We start from the raw sequence: 22004 nt of genomic DNA on the forward strand, positions 1-22004 counted from the left end.
GATTTGAAGGGCAAGAAGATGAAGTGGGTAGAGTATAGTAAGAAAGAGCCTGAGGGAGTGAAAACATAAGAGCAGTTTATCATTGCAGAGAAAGTATACTTAAAACCTTGGAAATGTCTCCAGAGGTCACTGTTCTGTATGCACACATTTCAAGCCACCCAGAGGCTTTAGCCATTGACCCCTGTGTCTTTTGCACCAGGGTGACAGGGCAGCATGAAAGGGAAACAAGGCGTCTTTGATAAAGCTGTTCTTGACCTCCATACATAGAAGTCTCCAGCCACAGTTAAATTTTTATGCATTCTTAAAACAAACTAGTCACGTTTTTTTAGTTTTAGAATGTGTAAGCTCAGTGATGAGGGGGATAAACAAACACAGTATTCTTTCGTTTTAGACACAGAGCTTTTGGGTTGTTTTGTCTTTTGACAGGTTCTTGAAGCACATCCAAACTATCCAAAGATCAGAAAGGAAATACTTGACAAGGCCCGTGCATCACTAAGAACATGAATATTTTTTGTATGGCTTATGGACTGTTTGTTTAATCTGACTTCGTAAACTATGAATGAAGTACTGCAGTGACAGAGACCGTATCAGCACAAAAGTATTGTGAATATTATTAACTTAATGATACTAGAGATCTGGATTATTTTCAAGAAAAATCTGCAGCCCTGGAAGGAATTGCATTTATTCTTATTCAGGAGAGAATACTGCTTACATGTGTGCTATGTGAAGTGTCATCCAGCATCATAAAAAAGTGTCATTGGCATTATAAAAATGTTTTAGAGCATACAACTTTGTATTTTGGCTTGTCCATTTGAAATAGCACTGAAAACAACAGCCTATCCTATCTAGTGCAGGTGCATTGTTAAGATGCTGGATTTCAGTTTGTGTAAACCATTTATTCATAATTATAGTGTAATCTTTATTACTACAGGTGTATTTCTAAAGTATGTTTTTTTATTCTTACATATGTTATAAGCACGCTTTATTTTTTTAATCTTGAAAAAACAGCTACATACATCGTTCTCAGTGGAACTTACATTTTTAATGAAAATCTAATATTTAAAAGTAAGACCTTATGTAAATATTCAGTAAATGCTTTTATAGATCATGCAAATCTTATCACAGAATTTATTTTCTATTCATGCTGTCTGTTATCCACCTGTCAAACATTTCTCTTCATGGAAATCTGACATTTTTAATTTGGAGTGTTTAGTCTTTCAGCATTGTATGTGTAGACAGTACAGTCATATGTGCAGAAGTCAGCACTTATTTTGTTTAATCCATATAAAACACCTTTCTGGAGAAATTGTTTTGATTACATGGGATTATGATCTTGTCTTACATATAGAATGTACCTGTGGATCTTTAGGGAGGAACAGTGTGTCATCAATGAATGAGAGAAAGGAGAATAATCAGGAGGTTTTTTCAGTGATGTAGAATTTTTGAAAAAATAGGTGCCTAACAAAAAACACTGTTACATTGCTGTATTTGGTTTTCAAACAGCACTTGATGTTGTATGTATTTGACTAGAAAAGTAATGTTTTGGCATGAAAAGAGAATTCTTAATACTAGTGATTATGTTTCTTAAAATAACCAATTTCAGTTTCCTCCTTTTTTAGCTTTTCATGTTGACATTGTGTAAAGTCACTTTCATTTGATTTTTGGGTTTCTTTTTTATGTCAACTTAATGTTAAGGCTCCAAAAGGGAGCCTGTTTACAATCGTATCTTATCTTGCTTATCAATAACTGGGTGCTGTATCTCAGGTAACTTTATAGCCTTGTTTCCTAAATAGATTGATATGCATCACTTACACAATGATGCTACCTACTGGTGGTTTCCAGGCTCTGCATTCCAGTAACTTTTGAGTTGTTGGTCACCCTAACTAAAATTAATAGAGGTGTCTCAGGACTATAAGACTTCTACAAGATTTGTGTGAATGTTAGAATTGAGAAAAGACCCAAATAAGCGGCCTCTCCTTCCCCAGGGAACCTTGAAACTTATGCTGTAGCCTTATCCCTTCTGTTTGAGCACTGGCAATCAGTGTGTACATAACCGTACCAGGCACAGTACAGGCTCCCTAGTTTTTGCCTGCCAGTTGTGCAGCGTGATGGAGATCTGAGGAAGAAAATTGAGGAGACTGGGGAAAAACTGATGGTATGGGAGTGGAAGGAGGAACGTGGAAGGATCTGATAAATGTGGAGGCTGGGAGGAACTGTAAGGGAGCTGGGCTGTGGGGCTCAGGAGATTATGAATTCTTCAACTATGCTGTTTTGGGTTTGGTTTTTTTCCCCACTGCTAAAAGAATAAGTACACAGGCCTTATCAAAGCAGTTTCTAGTAAAACAACATTTCTTTGTACACAGAGCTATTCATATAGCATCAATGTGGTTTTGCTTCCTCAATAGCACTGGAATAACGTTTAGCTGAAGTTTAGAATAAAAATAGATGGGTTTATATCAATAAATGCAAGATGCTTTCAAAAAAGGCAAGAGTAATCTGCATCTACATCTACTTTGTTTTTATCATGAGCATAAGATGAGTAATAGTTTAGGTCATGACAATGATAAGATACAGAAATTAGTTGATCGAAATTTAACTGAAACTTTGAGCTTTTCATGGCTAACTTTTGGTGAAGGGCTTTTATTCATATACTATGCATGTATATCTAGCCATTACTGTCTTTTTATACATGAGGTCTTTAAAAGAAGAGTGCAAATGAGGCACATCTTCAGATTTCAATTTTTAAAAAAGTGGCTATAAGTAGTCCTTTAGAGAAAATCTTGCTTTAATGTAGTATTCCCAGAAGAAATAAATGGCCTTTCCATTTCCCTTTCAGTATATATAAGCCAATTTAAGTTTTCCTGTCCTTACTAAATCTTTTTTTACTTTCTCTGCGGAAGGAATGGCTTTGTTTCATTTCTCTTTACTCCAACTAATTGAAAGTGTTAATTTCAGCTTTCCTTCTGCTTTTACAGTTTCTTCTTTTAAAAACACATGTCCTGGTAGCTTTTTTTTTTTTTTTTTTTTTTTTTAGCCTCTTTCTTAATAAATGGTTTTGAATGGAAGAGACTCCTGGGATGGAGGGGAGTCAGTAATGCTAATTTCAAAGAGCTGCAGTCTTTAGTGTGGTGTTGCTTAGCAACCCATCTTCCAGTTTTGCCTGGGGTGAATAAAAGAAGAGAGTGAAGCTGTGGTTTCTATTGATTCATTCACTGAAACTGGAAATCTAAGCATCTTGTAGCTATAGCAACATAAGCCATAGGTGTCTATTCCTCTATTCTCTTGTCCCCCTTTCCCCTGCAGGTACAGAATGCCTAGAATATCTTCTAGAGGATGTGTAAACATTTTTGATAACAGTGTACTAAATAATACTTCCGTTTTAATTCCATACTGCTTTTTTTCAGATCTGCACCAATACTAGAAAGATGGTCTAGAAAGTATCATTAGGGGTAATAATTAGTATAATTAGCTAAAATAACTAAATTAGTAAGACTCTTACAGAAAAATAGAGCAGAAGTAATTTGCAGTTTCTTCCCATTTTTTACTAGGTTTGACTACAGCAAGTCATTTCTCAAATGTGGCTACAGCAATTTTTCGAAAGGCTCATAAATCAGGCAACTCTGGTTTAGTAACCTAAACCTTAATCTTGTTACCCATTAGATGAGTGAGTAGCTTTATAAATATAATAATGTAAACAGAGTTTATAGTGTTAGAGGATTTGTTGAAAATTTTCTGAACGAATTATCTTTAAAAGTGGTCCAGGAGACATTTCAGGGAAGTCTCGGTAGTGGGGGTGGATTCCGGCTCTTCAGAAGTTGGTCATAAAGAAGTCATTAGTGTGTTCCCTATGCAATGCTGAACAGGAAAAGATAGGAAAAGAAATTAAGGAAAAATTTCACTAGCAAGTACTTTTCCATCAGCTTGTAACTATGCCACTTTTAAAAATAAGATCACTATTTTGTCAGTTTGGGCTCCTTACAACTGTGATTTTGATTTCTGGCTTCATTCACTCTGGTTTTATCTCTTGCTTCATCTTGCAATGAAATCAGAAATATTTTTTTTTTTTAAACATTGTCTGGCCTTGAAATGTTTAGAGTTGGACCATTACTGCAAAAATCACATGCTTTTATCTTTGCTAAAACTTGGTTTGGTAATTATGTGACATGGTGCTTCCTAAAAGAGCTAAGTGAATGGTCTAAATCTTGTTCTGAAGTACTTTTTCTTTTTTTTTTTTTTTTAAAGGAGTCAGTATGTCTGTTAATGCAGGTTTTATCTGGAAAACAGCAGCTTTTTTAAGTGTTCACACTAGAATTTGGCTTACTTGAATTTTGTGCTACAAAAAGTTGAATGTTGGCTATGCACATCTCATTGGATGTAGTACTTGTTCAGGCCTCAACTTTCAAAGGCATAAGGAAGGATTTTAACATGCTAGAAATACCAGAACATGCTAATTGTGATTAATTCTGGTCTAAATTTTCATTAAGTGTTCCTGGGGAAGATGAATTCAATTATGAAATACTAACATTTTTGTCACTGCTGTACAATCAGTGTAACTACTGCCAACTCACCATGTATTTGCTGAGCACGTTTAGCTACCTGCAGTTCAGCAAGCTGAAAGAAATTGGCTTTGAAATGCTGAGACTGTAATTGTGCTACTTCTTATTTGAAAGTAGGAAGAAAGGGAGTGTACGCTATGTTAAGGGAAGTTAGGAGTAAACTGTGTGTGTGATTCTTACTTTTTTTTTTGTTTTCCTCCCCAACATTAAGCCATGTTTTTCTATAAAAGTGATTTTATATCTATCCCTCTGGGAAACTTTGCATTGTGAAGGACGGGCGCTCAGTGTGATATCCTTTCTCTCAAACTCTGATCTCACCTCTAAGGGATTTTGTGTTCTGTTTCCCAGCAACGTGAGCAGGGAGCGCTCGGTCAGCCCCATCTTGCAGGACAGAACACTTAGGTGATTGAAGAAAAAAAACCCACAGCACCCTGCCGTGATGCTTAAAACGCACTCTGTAATTTGGATGTTAAAGCACGCACAGATCGTCGTGCCCTGCTGCGGCGCGCATTATGTAATTGTCTAAAAATTACGTTTTCCTTGGGGTACAGGAGTCGAAGAGGGACGAGTGAAGTGTTCCCGCTCCACAAGCCCGCGTGCTCTTGAGTTCCTTCGGCAGGAGCCTGCAGGCGCTCCTGCGGCCCAGGGCCCGCGCCCCCTTGTCGCCCCCTGGTCCCCTTGTCGCCCCCTGGTCCCCTTGTCGCCCCCTGGTCCCCTTGTCGCCCCCGGTGTGTGTCCGTCCCGTCCCCCCCCCGCCCGCTGAGGGTCTCCTCTCTCCCCTCCCCCGGGCCAGGCCTCGCTCCCCAGCGCGGAGTCGCGGGCGGCGCGCGCGGCCCCCGCAGCCCGCCGGCGGCAGCTGCCTCGCGCACCTGGGCGCCAGGTGAGGGCGGGGCAGCGCGCAAGCGCAGGGCCGGCAGCCCGCCCGCGCGCACCTGGCGGCCGCTGAGCGGAAGCCGTAGCAGCCCGCCCGGCTTCAGGCTCCTGGCGCCGTGGGCGGCCTCCCGGCCGGGGCGGGAGCGACGGAGGGCGCCGCGTTCTCCCTTTGCCCGCGGCCGCTTGCGCGGACAGCGCCTTCGTCGTCCTGCCGCCGGACGAGGTGAGTGGGGGAGCCGCGGGGGGGGGGGGGGAGCCTGCTGGCCCCGGGAGCCCCCCGCGGGGCCCCCCGCTCCTCCGTGGCGAGGGGCCGTGGCCGGCCGGCGGCGGGGCAGCGCCCGGTGCCGCTTCTCCTCCGTTCCCCGCCAACCGCCCGCGTGCGCCCGGCGCGGCGCGGGGGCACAACAGGCGGGAGGGAGTCGCGACACGATGAAGAGATCTTGGGGCAGGCGCGGGGCCGGGGCCGGGGCGGAGGATCCCCCTCAGGCACCCCTGCACGCGCGCTGCCCCCCAGCCGCGCACGTTCTCACGCGCGCGCGCCCCACGCGCAGCCCCCTCCAGTCCCGCCGACGCCGCCAGCCCCAGCGGCCTTCCAGGGGGCCGGGGCCGGGCCGGCCCTGCGTGCCCCGCGCTGGGCAAACGTGAGACGGGGCGAGGAGCTCAGGCTGCGGAGAAGGGCGCTGCTGCCTGGCAGCTGGGCAAACGGGTCTCCGCGAAGTGCCGGCCACCAGCCGGACGCGCTGTCCGAACCAGAAGTATTGACCGAGGGAGGTGTCTCTTGCCACGTACTGAGCCCGCCCGAGTATTTGTTCGTAGCACCGCGCTGATTTCATGACAGCGGGGTGATAGTTTCATGGTGTACGTTGCCAGCTTCCTCTGGTATATTTCAACCTGTATGAAGTGCTTTTAAGTTACTAGATTGTTTGGTAGTCTTACTTCTGTGTGGCAGGTGACAGTACTTAGGAATACTTTCTTGGCTCTGGAGAATTGACAGGAAAAGTGAATTGTAACATAGATGACCTTAGCGTCAGACACGCAATATTTTTTAACTTCATGAAAATATGCCTGTGCCAAGAAGTATCTATTAATAAGGGGTTTTATTCATCAAATAAAAACTATCTTACTGGAAATACAAATTTTACATGTGCACCTCAGTAGTGTTTTACCTGTTAGTCTTCTGTTACGAAGCAATATCTTTTGTTCAAAAAAATATAAATTATACTGATCTATTCAGTCTTGACTAAAGCTAGCATCATGCTGCCGAGCCAAGCGACAAAGTTGAAGATGGAGACGGAACAGCCAACTTATAGCTTTTGGTTTCTTTTTTTAGCTAGGTTTGCTCAGTGGCCTGGTCAGTTTGGCATCTGCTGCTATCATCTCAAGGCTTCTCAATAACATAGCAAAGTAAAAATTAAGTTAGTTACAGACAGCCCAAACTACTATTTTTGTTGCGCTGTGGGAAGTAACAGAAGACCAGTTTTCCTCCTCCTCGTAACTGCTCTTGCCATTTAACTTTGCCCTTTTTTGGGGCGGGGTAATATCAGCAGCAGCCTGGATATCTTGATTTCTGCCAAAATAGGAACAAGATTTAATTGCTCTCTCTGTGTCATTTCCCCGAAGTTTGTGGTTCTAGGTGACAAACTGCATTGCTTTGAGACATTCCTTTTTGCTCTGCATAAATCTGTTGCCTGGTCTCTCGGTTCTGAGAGCCAATATCTAGTGCAGGGCTTCCTGGTTTTTGGAATCAATGTAGAGAATCATGTTCGTAATATGAATTGCTGATAAGGTACCTACGAGCACTGATGAGTTTTTCCTCCTAATTTGCTCATTTATGTGCTAATCTTCTAGAAGATTTGAAAGTGCCTCAAATTTCTAGACCACGAAGTGCTAGATTTTGTCTACTTGCGTAAAGCATGATTTTATTCACTTGCTGTCTGTCCTACCATTGTCTAATTTTTCCTAAGATTAACTGATACCGTGCCACAGGAAATAGCTCTGCTTACAAACAGAGAAATCATGTTGGAAAATTACCGACAGCAACTTGGTAATTAAATTCTATAGTCAAATGACTATTTGTTGTTAGGTAAGATTATTCAGCAGTGAAATATAGCTGGAAAAGAACCAGTCAAGTGGGGAGAGGAGGAAAGCAAAGACACCTTTGGGAGACTCTGACAAAGATTAGTTTAGCAGTCGCTGACCCAATAAACCTCAGTAAATCTCAAAAAATCCATGAGGACACTTGCTTTGCTTTACACTTACCACTTAAATAACTTAAAAGTTTAAGGCCAATTAGGGTGTAAAACTGTGATTTCAAGCCCTGCACTTAATGCTCAGATGCTTTTATTATCTTAGAAACATACTACAATCTGGAAAACAAACAAAAAAAAATTCCCTTGGTTACGATCCAGAGATTATTTTCTGGTGCTTAAGTGAAAATTGGACACTAATCCTTCTAAGTTAAAACAGTACTTTACAGCTGCTATGGTGCTCACTTGTCATCACGGCATTTTTAGGGACAGTCTAAAAAGATTTTAAGAGGCCCAAACCAATCTGGCCAAGAAAAAAAGGAAGCTGCAGAGTTGAGTGAAATTTCAATTTGAGTTCAGTGCATGTTTATAGTCCCAGGACTGTAGAAATAAGCTGTAAATATTTTTTATAATATATGGTTACTGTATACTTTTAATATGCTATCTGTTGTCACAGGGAACTATCTCCTGCCTATCATGTACAGTGCTTAGCTGTAGAAAAATAGTAGTAGTTCTCATTGTGAAAGAGTTTTTGAAAGCGCTTCCATTAAAATACATAGAAGGAGGGGACTGGGCGGGGGAGGGGGGGATTTCTTTTTTTAATCTCAAAGAAACTGCTGAAGAAGATAGTTTACAAAGTTGTATTCCAGCTAGGCGTTCTGGGCTGCTGCTGCTCTGAATTTCTTCAGCCTATTGTGTTATCAGTTACAGCTTCTGATTTTTCTGTAATAATCACTGGGGCAGATTATGTCCAGTCTTTGCTAGAATAATCTGTGCCCTTAATGTTTCTAAAACTAAGACTCGGGAACTGAATACATTCAGTATTCCTCTTAAAACTTTTTTTCAGGAGTAGAACCACATCTCTACTGGCTGAACGTCAAAGAATGTACCCGGAGGAACAGTATCTGGGTTTGTGAATCTATTTCTTCTAGGTATGTGTGCCTGATCTAGGACTGTTTTCAGTAGGAATTCTTAGTGGAGCAGAGAAGCAAGTATCTTTTGTGGCAAGTGTAGAGATAGAAACTAGCCAGCTGATTCTGTTTCTCCTTTTCATGTGAAGCCTTAATCTTTAACTTCAGTACACTTCATTTTATAATTTTTTCCTTTATTTAAGCCAAGGGCTTGTAAAATTCTTGTAAACAGTAGCATAGTTTGGTAAACTTCAATAATTGTGTTCATTTTCCCCAAATTCTGAAGTGCTTTTGAATGGTTTTGATTGTATGGAGAGACTTTGTATTCTATATTCAGCTAAACCTGTATGAAAAGTTCACTCCAAATTGAATGTTTCTTAGTCTGTCACAAGAGGTGGTAATGTAAGTGCATGTTCTGGGATGTACTCCTAGGAAGTGGAAACAGTTTTGTTCAGTGATTTATTTATAATTTTTTTTTGCTGCTAGAAAAAACACTATTTCCATGGTGGTAGAAGACGAGAATATCACTTACCAAACTGATTATTTCAGTAGCTAATGTTTTAGTAGCATCTACATTGGTATTCATGCAAAGAAAACAAAAAGCCCTGTCTAGAATTTTAGTTTCAGAAATACCAGTGGTGAAAGTAGCACTTCTTACAGGTAAAGTATCCCAATATATGTTATTGTACATCTTTGGCAGCCTTTTGCTAATTTGGTGAGAACAATTAATCATGAGTGTCAGGTCTTTTTTTTTCTAAAGAATTTGTTCAGTGTTTCTACTCACACACCCACTTTCTGATTAAGGGGGCATTAAGGTCTTGATGAAAGGATTGTATACTTATATAATAAGAAAAAAATAGACAAGCTTTTTAATGAGACTGTGCTTCTGGAGTCGCAGAAGAGATTAAGGGTGAAGCAAACTTGTGTAGTTAAGTAGTTATGATTAGAATAATTCTGAAGGGGCTTTTTTCCTATTTTTCTCTTTTTTGAGTTATTTTTTTCTTAAGCTTTTTTTTAGTATTTTTTACTTAGTATTTTATATTGTTAATTTTTTTTATGTTCCATAAGCAACATTCTCTGGAAATATTAGAACACTATTCAACAGTCAGATAAAAGTAGATCTTAAAACAGTTTTATTAAAAAAATGGAGGTCAAGTACATTGTTGATACTAACCCCAATAAATTTCTCCTCACTGACCTGGTCTGAAAGAATTTCTGCTAATTTGGGTTATTCTGACATTTTAATTTTTTTTAAAAAGATGATTGTCTACAGTGTTGTTCAGACCAAACTAACAAAAAGTCAGAGTTGTGTACATGTTGGCTACTGTAGTGAGGCTTGCTTGTAAGCCAGAGTTTTTGCAGACAGTCTGACATCAGAGTTAGTGGGTGGCATAATGTAACATAGGCTGTGTATTGAATTCACACACTACCCACGTGATGTGGTTTGAAGTAGTGTAGCAGCTGCTTTTTGGCACTTTTAGAAGACTTTTGTAGTACATAATAGTTTTCTGGTTATTTTCTTCTTAAAAAAAAAAAAAAGAGGAAAAAAACCCCCCTAAAATCCAACTTTTGATGTTTAGGGCTAATTATTTCAAAGTACTGTAAGAATCTAGACTACTATTAGTGAAAATAACACTAATGAATAGAAGATGAAACACTTTGCTGAACAGTCACCTCAGGGAGTTTAATCATGCCACATATTTCTTCAGCATGTCCTGGAGGATGAAACAGTAGCTTGGTCTGTGCTTACTGACATTGCTATGCCATAAAAATGTGTGAGGCATTTGTGGGGAATAAAGATTCTATTTCTGACAATAAAATTATCCTGGTAAAACCCCTGAAGAAGATACAGCTTTCATGGCAGAAGTTCTTTGGACAATGTAGTCTGTGTTCTGGAAGCTGCTACTATTCTGTGTGACAAAGAGCTCTTGTCTTATTGTAAGCGATAACCCTATGGGATATTTTGTCAATAAAACTATACTCAGCATTTGTCTATATCAAAGAGTTTGCTGTATGTTTGTGGCAAACAAGCCCATGTTTGTCCACCTCTGCTGCACATACTATCCCAAGGCTATCACTTGATCCTTTCTCTAAAAAAGAAACACCACTTGCACTTGTTTCTTGCACAGCGTGCTGCCATGTATGCTACTGTAGCATACTAATCCACATTGAAAGGGTTAACTTGTGTTGCTCTGTTGCAACAACTTAACTCAGGTGAGTTGTCTTTTAATTTCTAGGGACAGACACATTTCACCTGTGTGTTATGGTAGCCTGCTGTGGTTAGACGTGAGCAGCCAAGACGGGTGTATCCAATACAAGGAAATATGTTGTCAAAGATAAGTCAGTGTATGCAGATCAAAGTGAATATAGTTACATAAGAAAACAAATGCTGAATAAATTACTCTATGTTCTTGGTTGCTCATTAGGTCTGCTCATTATAGTCTTTAATGACTTATTTGTCTGAAGACAGATGTACGCAAAACACAGGTAGTGCAAGAAATGTTCTGAATGCATTTAGATTTTGATTTCCAGGTATCTTGAACATTGTGTTGTACTGATCTTGAGTATTCTAAGGATTTGTATATGCTCGATTTGTGCAGGAAATAATCCCAAATAAAAATAACAGTAATTTAGTTTAAGTTTTTGCTAAAAATGTACATATGTACTTTTGATGTTTTGTGAAGAATCAGTTAGTGTGTTAGCATCAAAGCAGCAGCAGCAAAAGTCTGAAGTATGTGCTAAATATCTATGGAAGAAATCTTTGGTAAGTTGTAGTCCATTTTTCCTTTTTGTGGCTGGAGGCAATGATGCCAAAGTTCCTGTAGTAAACATAAAACTAGGAGGAAAAAAAAAATTATGACATAGTGTAGCATAAGTAAATATTGCTGCATTAATTGAAATGCTGAAGATATACAGTGGAAATCTGACAACCAAAACTTCAACTCTCTAAGGTAATTGTTAAATTAGTTAAAAGATTTCTCTGGTACAAAGGCAGATAACAGATATGTAGCCATACCATGTAATTTTTCTACCCTTTAAGTAGTGTTCATTAAAGCTTAACCTTTCCCTTGTCACGGACAAATTTAAGTCTCTTTACCACGAGGAAGAGGCCTAGAGGAAGGTGCAACATTGTTGCATGTTTAGTGATATAAAAGAAATTTGAGGGCAACAATGTTTGGAAACAAACCAACCAGCCAACCGATGCTAATGCCTTGCTCCCAGGGTGTTTGCCTGATTGACTGTGCCTAATGACTGCTTGTGAGATAAAGAAGTTGCCAGGCCTCTCATATAATATTAAGTACTTCAAATATAAAAATAAGATGTGTTTTCTTTTTTATATTTGAGGAAGATATATTACTTATTGATTCCCAAGCTTTAAGATTTACTAATATCATATGTGGTTGTGCATGGTGCACTGAGAAACAGTAATGTGATTTCTTTTTTTATGGTGTTATGTAAACATTCCTGGTTACCAGGTTGCAGAGGCTGTAGACTCAGGCAGAGCCATTGCAGATTTAGCAATGGTAGTTTTACAAGTTACAGTCTTCTTGCTGCGTGCTAATCTGTACTTATGCTTAGTGGCTTACATAGTGTATTGCATTTACATGGCAAGGTTGAGACGTGGGGATGACTGCAGGGGTGGCTTCTGTGAGAAGAGACCAGGGGCTGCCCCAGTGCTGGACACAGCTGGTTCCAGCCAGCTCTAAAATGGACCCACTGCTAGCCAAAGCTGAGCCACCCAGTGTAGCAGATAGTGCCTCTGTGATAAGGTATTTCAGAAAGGCTAAAAAATGCTGCACAGCAGCTGTGAGAGAGAGGAGTGAGGAAAACGTGAGAGAAACAACCCTGCAGGTACCAAGGTCAGTGAAGAAGGAAGGGAGGAGATGTTCCAGGCACCAGAGCAGATATTCCCCTGCAGCCCATGGAGAAGCCTATGGTGAAGCAGGTTGTCCTGCTGCAGCTCATGGAGAAGACTATGGTGAAGAAGATAATTCTCTGCAGCCCATGAAGGATCATGCTAGAGCAGATATCCATACTGCAGCCCATGCAGAACCCCATGCTGTAGCAGGTGAATATGCCTTGAAGGAAGATACAGCCCATGGAGAGCCCATGCAGGAGCAATATCCTGGCAGAAACTGCGACCTGTGGATGACCCATGCTGAAGCAGTTTTTTGCTGAACTACTGTACCCCGTGGAAAGAACCCGTGTCGGAACAGGGGAAAAGTGTGAAAAGGAAGCAGTGGCAGAGATGAAGTGTTAAGATCTGGCCCCAACTCTCATTCTCCATCCCCTCTATGCCACTTGGGAGAAAGGAGATAGAAGAGTTGGGAATGAAGGAATGAAGTTGAGCCTGGGGAGGTGGATTTAATTTTGTCTTTGTTTCTCACTATCCTACTCAAATTTAATTTATTGCCAATTAAAAATAATCATCCTCAAGTCTCTTTTCCCTGTGACAGTAACGGGTAGGTGATCACACTGTCCTTATCTCAACCCATGTGCTTTTCCATCTTATTGTCTCTCCGCTGTCATGTTGAGGAGGGGGAGTGAAAGAGTGGCTGTGTGGGTGTGTAGCAGACAGCCAAGATCAACCCACCAGACATTGTGAGAAAACAAGGCATTTTTAATGGGGCGCTTTGGTAAATTGGTTGCAATCCTTTCATCAGGAAAGAAAGTTTTTAGTCGTAGTCTTGCAGTGTATAGGTATCAGTGTTGTAGTACAAATTTTTCAGCACTAAATTAAAATGGGAAAATAACGTGTGAGACAGAAGTGGACTGGATGTTTTTAATGGGTTTTCTTGGAAATTTTGTGAGCCTTGTGAAGCACATTTTTGGTACCTTTTAGGATCTATGTGGCAATGCTGTAATGAGCTTACCCTCTGCATTCTTATAACAATAGCTCTATGGTAATACTGTGGTTTGAATGTATGGGCTTATTAAAAAAGCTGACATAAGCTTTGAAATAAACTATAATGTGAACAAATCCAAATGCTTAACTTATCCTGCAAATTCTTCAAGGACACTGGGTGAGGGTTTTTTCTGTTTTCTATAAGCTATATCTCTTCCTGAGTATATGTTAATTGCAAGTAAGAAATGCAGAATCTATTTGTATTTCAATGGATGAAATAGAAAAGCATTTTTTTGCAATTCTGTGGTCAGTAGTTATTAAGTGGGAATTAACTGTGGCTTTTATCTAGATGCTGCTTATTTCTTTTCTCAGTTCATATATATATACAACTTACACAAAAATAAAGCTGTGCTTTGAATTCAGGCTGGTTTTTATTTTTCCCCTTCTTGTAAACTGCCAATTTTGCAGAGAGAATTTAATTCAAATCACTTGCATTCTGGTAGCCCTCAATTGTTTTTCATAGTTCCACATCTTTGAAAGCTGCTGCATAATTACTTGTCTGTGAAAAAAATAGTGGCAGAGTTCCTGAAAGAGGAGAGCTCTTTGACATGTTCTCTTGATGAGTTGCAGCAGCACATGACAGAAAATGCAGTACAAGTGAATGAAAAAAATATACAGAATGATTACTTGTTCCTCAGGCTAAATTAACCTACTCCAAATTACCTGTAGTAAGCCTGCATTGAACATGTATACTACATAACTAAATTAATATAAAAATTTCCCACTTGAAGTCTGATTACTTAAGTGTGATCTTGAAATGGATTTTATTTTTTTAATATTGAAAATTTCCAAATTGCTGAAATAAGTTGATTGAGAAGTTCTTCCTGTCTTTATAGTTCACTTTTTATGTGGCTATTTCTTACATGCAACTTGAACTTACTGTATTGATTCCATCTGTTTTTCTTCTATCCCATCATTGACCTAAAAATCCCTGCTTCTGGTAGACTTAAAACAACACTTTCCTCTGATTTTAAACAACTTAATTTTCAGCATTTGGGAGAAAATTAATGTGAAGTACTGGCATTGTGTAGAAATAGTGTTTTGTTCTTAGTGGTGTGCCTGCATTCTGGTTCTTCTATTTGAAGTGTATTAAAAAAAAACCCCAAAAACACAAAAACAAAAAAACACACCAACGCCCCCCCCCCCCCCCGAAACCAAACCAAACCAAAAGAGGGAAAGTGCTTTTTAGGTATCTTACAGATAGTTTTGATGTATCTTTAAGTGATGGACACATAATGTTTGAGAGTTGGGGTGGTAAAAAAATTCTGCCTATTAATTTCTTGTGGTTTTACATTGTTGAATATACTAGATGTCTAAGTTAATACTTTTTGTTTTAATTTACAGGTGTTATAATTTCAAGAAATGCTGTGACCTATTTGAAGAACATAATCCACAAAACTTTGGTCTTATGATAATTTTTTAAAACTAGAATGGCTTTGAAAAAAACACCTAAACTATTCAAGAAATTATTTTTTCACTGGAAACTTTGGAAGTTTAGCATTATTGTGTTTGTCTTTCTGGTATTTTTATTTTTATTACAAAAAGAAGTGGGTGTTCAAGATTTTAAAGATGAAGCAGGGATTGAGCCAGTTGCTGGGAAGAAAAGTCATATGTTAGGTCTCATGTTAAATGCTATGAACAATATCAAAGGTGCAAAGCCAAAAATGCAGATAAAAGCACCTGTTAGGCAAACTAAGATTACTGGAGAGAGACGCTGTTTGCCAGGACACTATACTGCAGTGGAACTAAAACCCTTTCTAGATCGACCCCTTCAAGATCCTAATGCTCCTGGAGCTTCTGGTAAAGCATTTAAACCCATCAATTTAAGTTCAGAAGAACAGAAAGAAAAACAGCGTGGAGAAGAAAAACACTGTTTTAATGCATTTGCAAGTGATAGGATTTCTTTACACCGAGATCTTGGACCAGACACTCGACCTCCTGAGTATGTTGAAACGTGTATGTCCTGATAGTTGAAAAAATTGTCAGAAATGCAGACTGCAAAGTGGTTTAAGTTCAGCATTAGGTGATAGTTTAAGAAAGTCTCCTAGCTATACGTAATGGTTGGCCGTACATAATGAGCCACAGTGCCAAAGCCAAGAGAGTTTAGAACGGCTCACTTCTTTCATGGTTTTGCATTCCAAGTAAACATATTTAAATAAGGTTTTCTGCTATTGCCTTTAAGATACAATTTTTGAGTGACTTTCTGGAAGCCTGCTGAGTTTTACTTAGAAGAGAACTAAAAATGTAGTTTAAACTTTTTCCCAGTTTAAAACACCATTTCCCCCTGCCATTTTTTTTTTAGTATTCAGTGTTAATAAAACCACCAGCATAATTAGAATTGTAAACTGTTTAAGAAGGCAATAGAACACCTCAGCAGTCTTGTAGTATTGAAAAAATTTATTAATGAGGACTGTAGGACTTGGGTAGAGTGGGTTTTGGTTATGACCATTCTCTGTCAGTGTCAGATTTTATGTTCTCAACTATCTGTGTCAGAAGTGACTAGCCTTTCTGAGCTGCTGCTGGTAGTATGAATATCACGCTACACGTGATGCAGCTCACGATAACCTTTGCTAGAGCATAACTGGTGAGTTTTTGCCTGTGTACTTTGTGAGGCAATGGCTGTGATAATTACCTTGGGGAGTCTTCCAGTCTCTAAAGTTGACAGGCAATAAACTGTAAGTGTGCAGCTTATGAATACAGAAGTGTTGTCTTGTCATATTGACTTGCAATTGGATTTAAATTTATGTTCAGAATACATCAATCTTGAAAAACTGTGGGTTTAAAATTGTTTCACTTGAATGGGAGTCTGATTTTGCAGCTCAATACAATAACATTTCTTTTTGAACACCTGGATGCTATATGAAATGTCCTCAAATGTTTGTGAGACAGAAGCAGAATTGAGTCAGTTGTTCAAGTGGCATTCTTATTCATCATATTTTTAAAAAATATTTTATACAGCTTCTCCAGCTGGAGCTCCTGCCTTTGTGCTCCAAAACTGGGATGGAAAGCTGAGAAGCTGAAATATTTAATGTCCATACATATAAAGCTTTGTACTAGAAAGAGAAGGGTTTCTTTTAAGAGTTTGAGTGAAAACTCTTTGTCCATTTTGTAACATTTGACACTTTCTAATCTGTAGGTGTATTGAACAAAAGTTCAAGCGTTGCCCGCCATTGCCAACCACAAGTATTATAATAGTTTTTCATAATGAAGCATGGTCTACTCTGCTCAGAACCGTTCACAGTGTGATGTACACATCTCCTGCCATACTGCTAAAGGAGATTATTTTGGTGGATGATGCCAGTGTAGATGGTAAGAAGTCTTTCTATTTTCTCTTGATTTTTTTTTTTTTTAATTTAAGACATGTTAGGATTGCAGATAAATTGGTTAAAAGAGGATATCTCTTAACCACCATTAACATGTATAATGGTATTCTAAGTGGTTTTGTTCCTTTCTTTTTCTATAAAATAGTTCTCCCCCATCTTTTTTTCATAAGGTAGTCAAATATGAAATTATTGTCCTCTAAAAGGTTTTTAAATCCCATTTCTGATTATTCCAATTCTAGTGCTGCTTAAACTGCATAACTAGTTGCATGACAAGTAGCTTTGTAATTTGTGCTTCAAACCAATTACAATTTATAGAACAAAGTATCCAAGGATAAATCATCCAATGCTTGTAGCAATTTGCATTTTATCATAGTGATTGTCTTTATGCAAATTAATTACATTAATATGAAGGGAAATGTCTTTCCTAGAAAGTAAAATTATTTAATGGAAGAATAATCTTCAATACTCAAGCTGACTGCCAAAAATAATTGAATGTATACTAAGTGAGATCATAAATGCAAGTTCAAAAAACTTTATGTGCTTAACTTCAGATTAACATGTCTATACATACATGCTTATATTAATGTATTTACACTTTTTGCAAGTCTGCATTTAGTATATTGACTGTCCTGGGTTCTGATACTGCCACACTCGGATGTGAAGTGTGTTTAGTAATACAGATTAATAATAAGGATGGACAGAGGAAGGAAGATGATGTGGGATGTTTAATGAGGGATGTGGGGTTGTTTCTCAAATTTTGCACATTTAAAGAACTTTTTATGTAGCTTCTGTTGCTGTTGTAAATATTGTAGCCTTTGAAAACTGTGTGTAAAATGTGCCATCATTAAGGAAAAAATTTGCATGTTCTGTAGATAACTTGAGTAACTAGGTACATGATCCATTTGCTCTGAAAATGAATTTTGAATTGATACTTAAACTGTTAATACTGCAGAAGAGATGTAGATGTACTAGCACATGTCCTTTCTCTTTTAGAATATTTTTTGTGTTCCACCTCCTGTTCTCTGCCAGTCACCTCTTCCTACGCCCCCACCCCCAGCAAAACGCAGCCTCTAAAATAACATTCCAGAGTCAGGAATTGTTTACTGCTTTGGTGTTGAGGTCATTCCTGGGATTAATCTGAATTGTTTATCCTGTTAGTTTAATAATGTAAAATTTTAGGCAGTGGCACGTATATACACTCAATATCCTGAAACTGATTTGTCTTTCTAGAATACTTGCATGATAAACTAGATGAATATGTGAAACAATTTCAAATAGTTAAAGTAGTCCGTCAAAAGGAAAGAAAGGGTCTAATCACTGCACGGTTGTTGGGAGCTTCAGCAGCAACAGGAGAGACCCTCACCTTTCTGGATGCTCACTGTAAGTGTAACCTGTAACTATGCCAAGTCTGTTTATAATGCTGTTCTCCTCTTTGATTTAATGATGCAGATTTTTTTATCAATTATGAACATTAGCAATGTATCATCTTTCCTATTGCTATTTTATATTATTGAAAATATAACTAGCAATGTTACTTAAAAGCAGTGCATATTGGCTTGCTGTGGGCATGTTAAAATATTCCCTGTGTACTACTTTATAGTGAAGTAAAAATTCAGTGCTTGTTCCCATTTTCTCCATAGGTGAATGCTTTTATGGCTGGTTAGAGCCATTATTGGCAAGAATAGCTGAGAACCCTGTTGCTGTTGTAAGCCCTGATATTGCTTCTATAGATCTCAATACTTTTGAATTCAGTAAACCATCTCCTTATGGGCACAGCCACAACAGAGGAAATTTTGACTGGAGTTTGTCATTTGGATGGGAGTCTCTTCCTAAACATGAAAATAAAAGAAGAAAAGATGAAACCTATCCAATTCGGTAAACATAATTTGAATAATATTTTAAATCCTTTATTTTTCATGTTTTTTTGTTACGAACAGCAGTTTGTAAATGAACAGGTTCTTCAGATGATTATGATCAGAAGTCTTAGCATCTTAGATGGTTTTTGTAATACTTTAAGAACCACATTGTAAATTTTAAAGCTTTCGTGAAAATATAGTTTCCTTAAGACAGTAATTGCTCTGCTTTACCTTTTTTCTACATACAGTAGGAACATAGTAAGCAATTTCTATATATTTTTTTCATCAGGAGGGAGAGGGAAGAGGAGGATTATAAAGAGCTCTTTTCAGAGACAGTACCACAGGTTCTGGCTCCTCATTCATCAACCTTGAAGGGATAATAACAAACATTCAGAGCACCAAAATACTAGACTGTTACAGTGGTGCATTTGATGATAATTTTATGTGCTTTGGCCACAGACAGGTTACTGGTTTGGAGGAGTAATAACCACTTGATATCCTCTACACAGAAAAAAATGTATTATTTTTCCTGATGCTGTCTTCTGTACCAGCAGTCATTAGTCTAAACTGGTTGTTAAGAAATGACAATTAAACTGTCAAATGAGACTCGATGTGGGCAGATTTAATTACCTGAAGTATTATCTATGCCAGGAAAATATATCAATGTAGTGAAACACTGACAAATGCATGGGAACTTCCTAGAACAGTTATACCATGCTTTTACATCTATATTCAAAAAAACCTACCTATTTGAATCCTATCTTCCTCAGTAAATTTCTCTTTTTGCAGAACACCTACTTTTGCTGGAGGTCTCTTTTCAATATCAAAAGACTACTTTGAACACATTGGAAGCTATGATGAAGAAATGGAAATATGGGGAGGTGAAAATATAGAAATGTCTTTCAGAGTAAGTTTAGCTACTTAATTAACAGGGGTCTCTATACTGACAGTGTACAGGATTTTTTAGGACAAATTAGTATTAGGTCTTGACTTCCCTGCTGACTCAGCCAACTAGGACATGGAAAATGAATTACTAATGACCTATGAAAGAAAATACGAACTGAATAGAATTTTTTTATTTTTTTTTTAATATGTGTTTAGGGTTGATAGCTGAAATGTACATTTCCAGGGTTTACCTGATTGGGAAATTCACTTATGGTATGCCTGATATATGCACTATTGTTAGTGGTTTGGGGTTTTTTCTGGTAAACAATAACATTGCTGAATTTTTTTTTTCCACCCCCTTAATTTTAATTGCAGTGCACTTACACAAAAAATGTTATTATTAGGTATGGCAATGTGGTGGACAGTTGGAGATCATGCCTTGCTCTGTTGTTGGCCATGTCTTTCGCAGCAAGAGTCCCCATACTTTCCCAAAAGGTACTCAAGTGATCACACGTAATCAAGTCCGCCTTGCAGAAGTGTGGATGGATGAATATAAAGAAATATTTTACCGAAGAAACACAGAGGCAGCAAAAATTGTGAAACAAGTAGGTGGTGGTGGTGGTGGTGGTATTAGAAATCACACTTGCTGCGTTGAAAGTTTTGGTGAGCAAAAGTTATTTATTGACAAAGTACGTAAGGATTCTAGATATTTTAATGAAAAGACAGAGTTCAGTTTGCTTAATGGTATAGGCCCAACAAACATGAAAAAACTTAAGTGTTTGGGTGGTGATAGTGTCATTTTGTGTGGTGGGTTTTTTGATTGGTAGGGGTTTTTTCATACATTCTCTAAAATCCTGAGTTGTTTGCATTGAGAAGCTACTGGAACTGCCAGAAGAGCATGAGGAAAGCTACTGAGCATACAAAATGCAAACTAACTTCTTTTTTGGAGTGAGAAACATAATTTCTCATTACTCTCAAGTTGCTTAGCAATTTTACTTAAAAAGCAGGTTTTGTTGTTCTTTAGCTGCAGAATAAAGCTTATTCAATGATAGATATCCATCCTGTCTATCTGCTTAAAAACTTAAGTTAAATTCAGGGGGGTTGGCTGTTGGTTTATTTATTTTTGTGTTTTCTGAGCTTTGGTCTTTCACCATCTGGAATCTAGAGTTTTCTTCAAGAAGCTATTTTTTCTCCCTTCGTATGATAAATCTTTGTGACTATTGTATCACGAATAGCATTAGATTTCCTAAGCATATTTAGCAGCTAGACAACTGAATTTTCTCTGGAACATTCTGCATTGTATTCACTACTATGCTAATTATTTAATTAATCTAATTCATTATTTTGGCTCACTCCTTTTCATGAGATCAGTTAGCTTTATAGCTGCCATCCGAATGGTCTTTTTTGTACTTTCCCAGTTCATGGCGCTGTGTTAACCCTTGGGACTAAGGATGCTTCTCTTGTTTCCATGTTGTATTGTATTTTTCTTGCCTGTGCTTTGAAATGCTGCAGGCAGGATGTCAGTGGTGTTATGACACTGAAAAACAAACAGCAGTAACAGTAGTAGTACAGTATTTAAAAAAAAAATCAACAAATGAAGCTTAAAACTTGTTTAATACTACAGTACAGAATATCATAGATTTATATGTACAAAATTGATACTAGTAACCTTAGTATATTTCTCTTCCACCCTTACTTCCCTTCCTCTAACAGAAAACATTTGGAGACATTTCAAAGAGACTTGATTTAAGGCACCGTCTGCAGTGTAAAAATTTTACCTGGTATCTCAGTAATGTTTATCCAGAAGCATATGTGCCAGACCTGAATCCTTTGTTTTCTGGATATGTAAGTTTAATTTTAATTATTCTCTACAGTCTTCCATAATCCAAGAAGTTTACTAATCTTTTGTGCTACCTTAGCCATTGTATTTACATTTTGGCTATCATTAACTGCCCTAGGGTTTTCTGTCACTGCTCTGGACAAAGAATCTCTTCTGCATACCTTGCTATTTGAGTATTTTATAGCTTTGTCAATGACGATATGAAATTTAAGCAAAGCTTCTTGATAACTAACAGTAGCCTTGCTTAATGTGATCTTACAACCTGCTAAGATAAGCAACATTCTGCCTATCACTAACAGTTAAAACAACACAAAAGTACTAAGCCGGTGGTGGGAGATTTCCTGAATTATCAAGGTAAATTTAGCTTTATATAGTAAGAAGTCTGAGAAAATTTTTAGTTTGTGTTAATAAGGAAAACTGGACAGCTGTTTGCTTCTCAGAATTAGGTTTGTGATGAAGAAAATGTGTGTTTATAGTTATATGTATGTTTTTTTTAAAGACCATTGCATTTCCTCTGCCAAATAACTTCTTAGACATTGCATTGCTAAAACCAAAAAAATATTAAACAACTAATAATTCTTAGTTTGAGGTGAATGTGATGGTTTAGC

At 38.2% G+C, this 22004-nt stretch overlaps 2 protein-coding genes across 5 annotated transcripts in view; both read left to right on the forward strand.

The window, feature by feature from the left end:
- The window catches only part of TTC21B (tetratricopeptide repeat domain 21B), a 44904-nt gene extending 39953 nt beyond the window's left edge, over nt 1-4951 (forward strand). The window contains exon 29 of one of the 2 annotated variants that reach the window (XM_075028545.1): nt 427-4951. In XM_075028545.1, coding sequence (XP_074884646.1) covers nt 427-504 — 78 coding nt within the window. In that variant the 3' untranslated portion in view covers nt 505-4951. The remainder of the gene's footprint in view (nt 1-426) is intronic. The other variant, XM_075028546.1, reaches the window with a different exon arrangement.
- Nucleotides 4952-5681: 730 nt separating this feature from the next.
- GALNT3 (polypeptide N-acetylgalactosaminyltransferase 3) overlaps nt 5682-22004 on the forward strand; it is a 47612-nt gene continuing 31289 nt past the window's right edge. For all 3 annotated transcript variants that reach the window (XM_075028550.1, XM_075028551.1, XM_075028552.1), the window contains exons 1-8: nt 5682-8607; nt 14837-15434; nt 16629-16801; nt 18046-18195; nt 18456-18690; nt 19461-19578; nt 19961-20161; nt 21270-21401. In XM_075028550.1, the coding sequence (XP_074884651.1) occupies nt 14923-15434; nt 16629-16801; nt 18046-18195; nt 18456-18690; nt 19461-19578; nt 19961-20161; nt 21270-21401 (1521 nt within the window). In that variant the 5' untranslated portion in view covers nt 5682-8607; nt 14837-14922. The remainder of the gene's footprint in view (nt 8608-14836; nt 15435-16628; nt 16802-18045; nt 18196-18455; nt 18691-19460; nt 19579-19960; nt 20162-21269; nt 21402-22004) is intronic.

Source organism: Buteo buteo, chromosome 5 (genome assembly GCF_964188355.1).
Source record: "Buteo buteo chromosome 5, bButBut1.hap1.1, whole genome shotgun sequence".
NCBI classification, from domain to species: domain Eukaryota; kingdom Metazoa; phylum Chordata; class Aves; order Accipitriformes; family Accipitridae; genus Buteo; species Buteo buteo.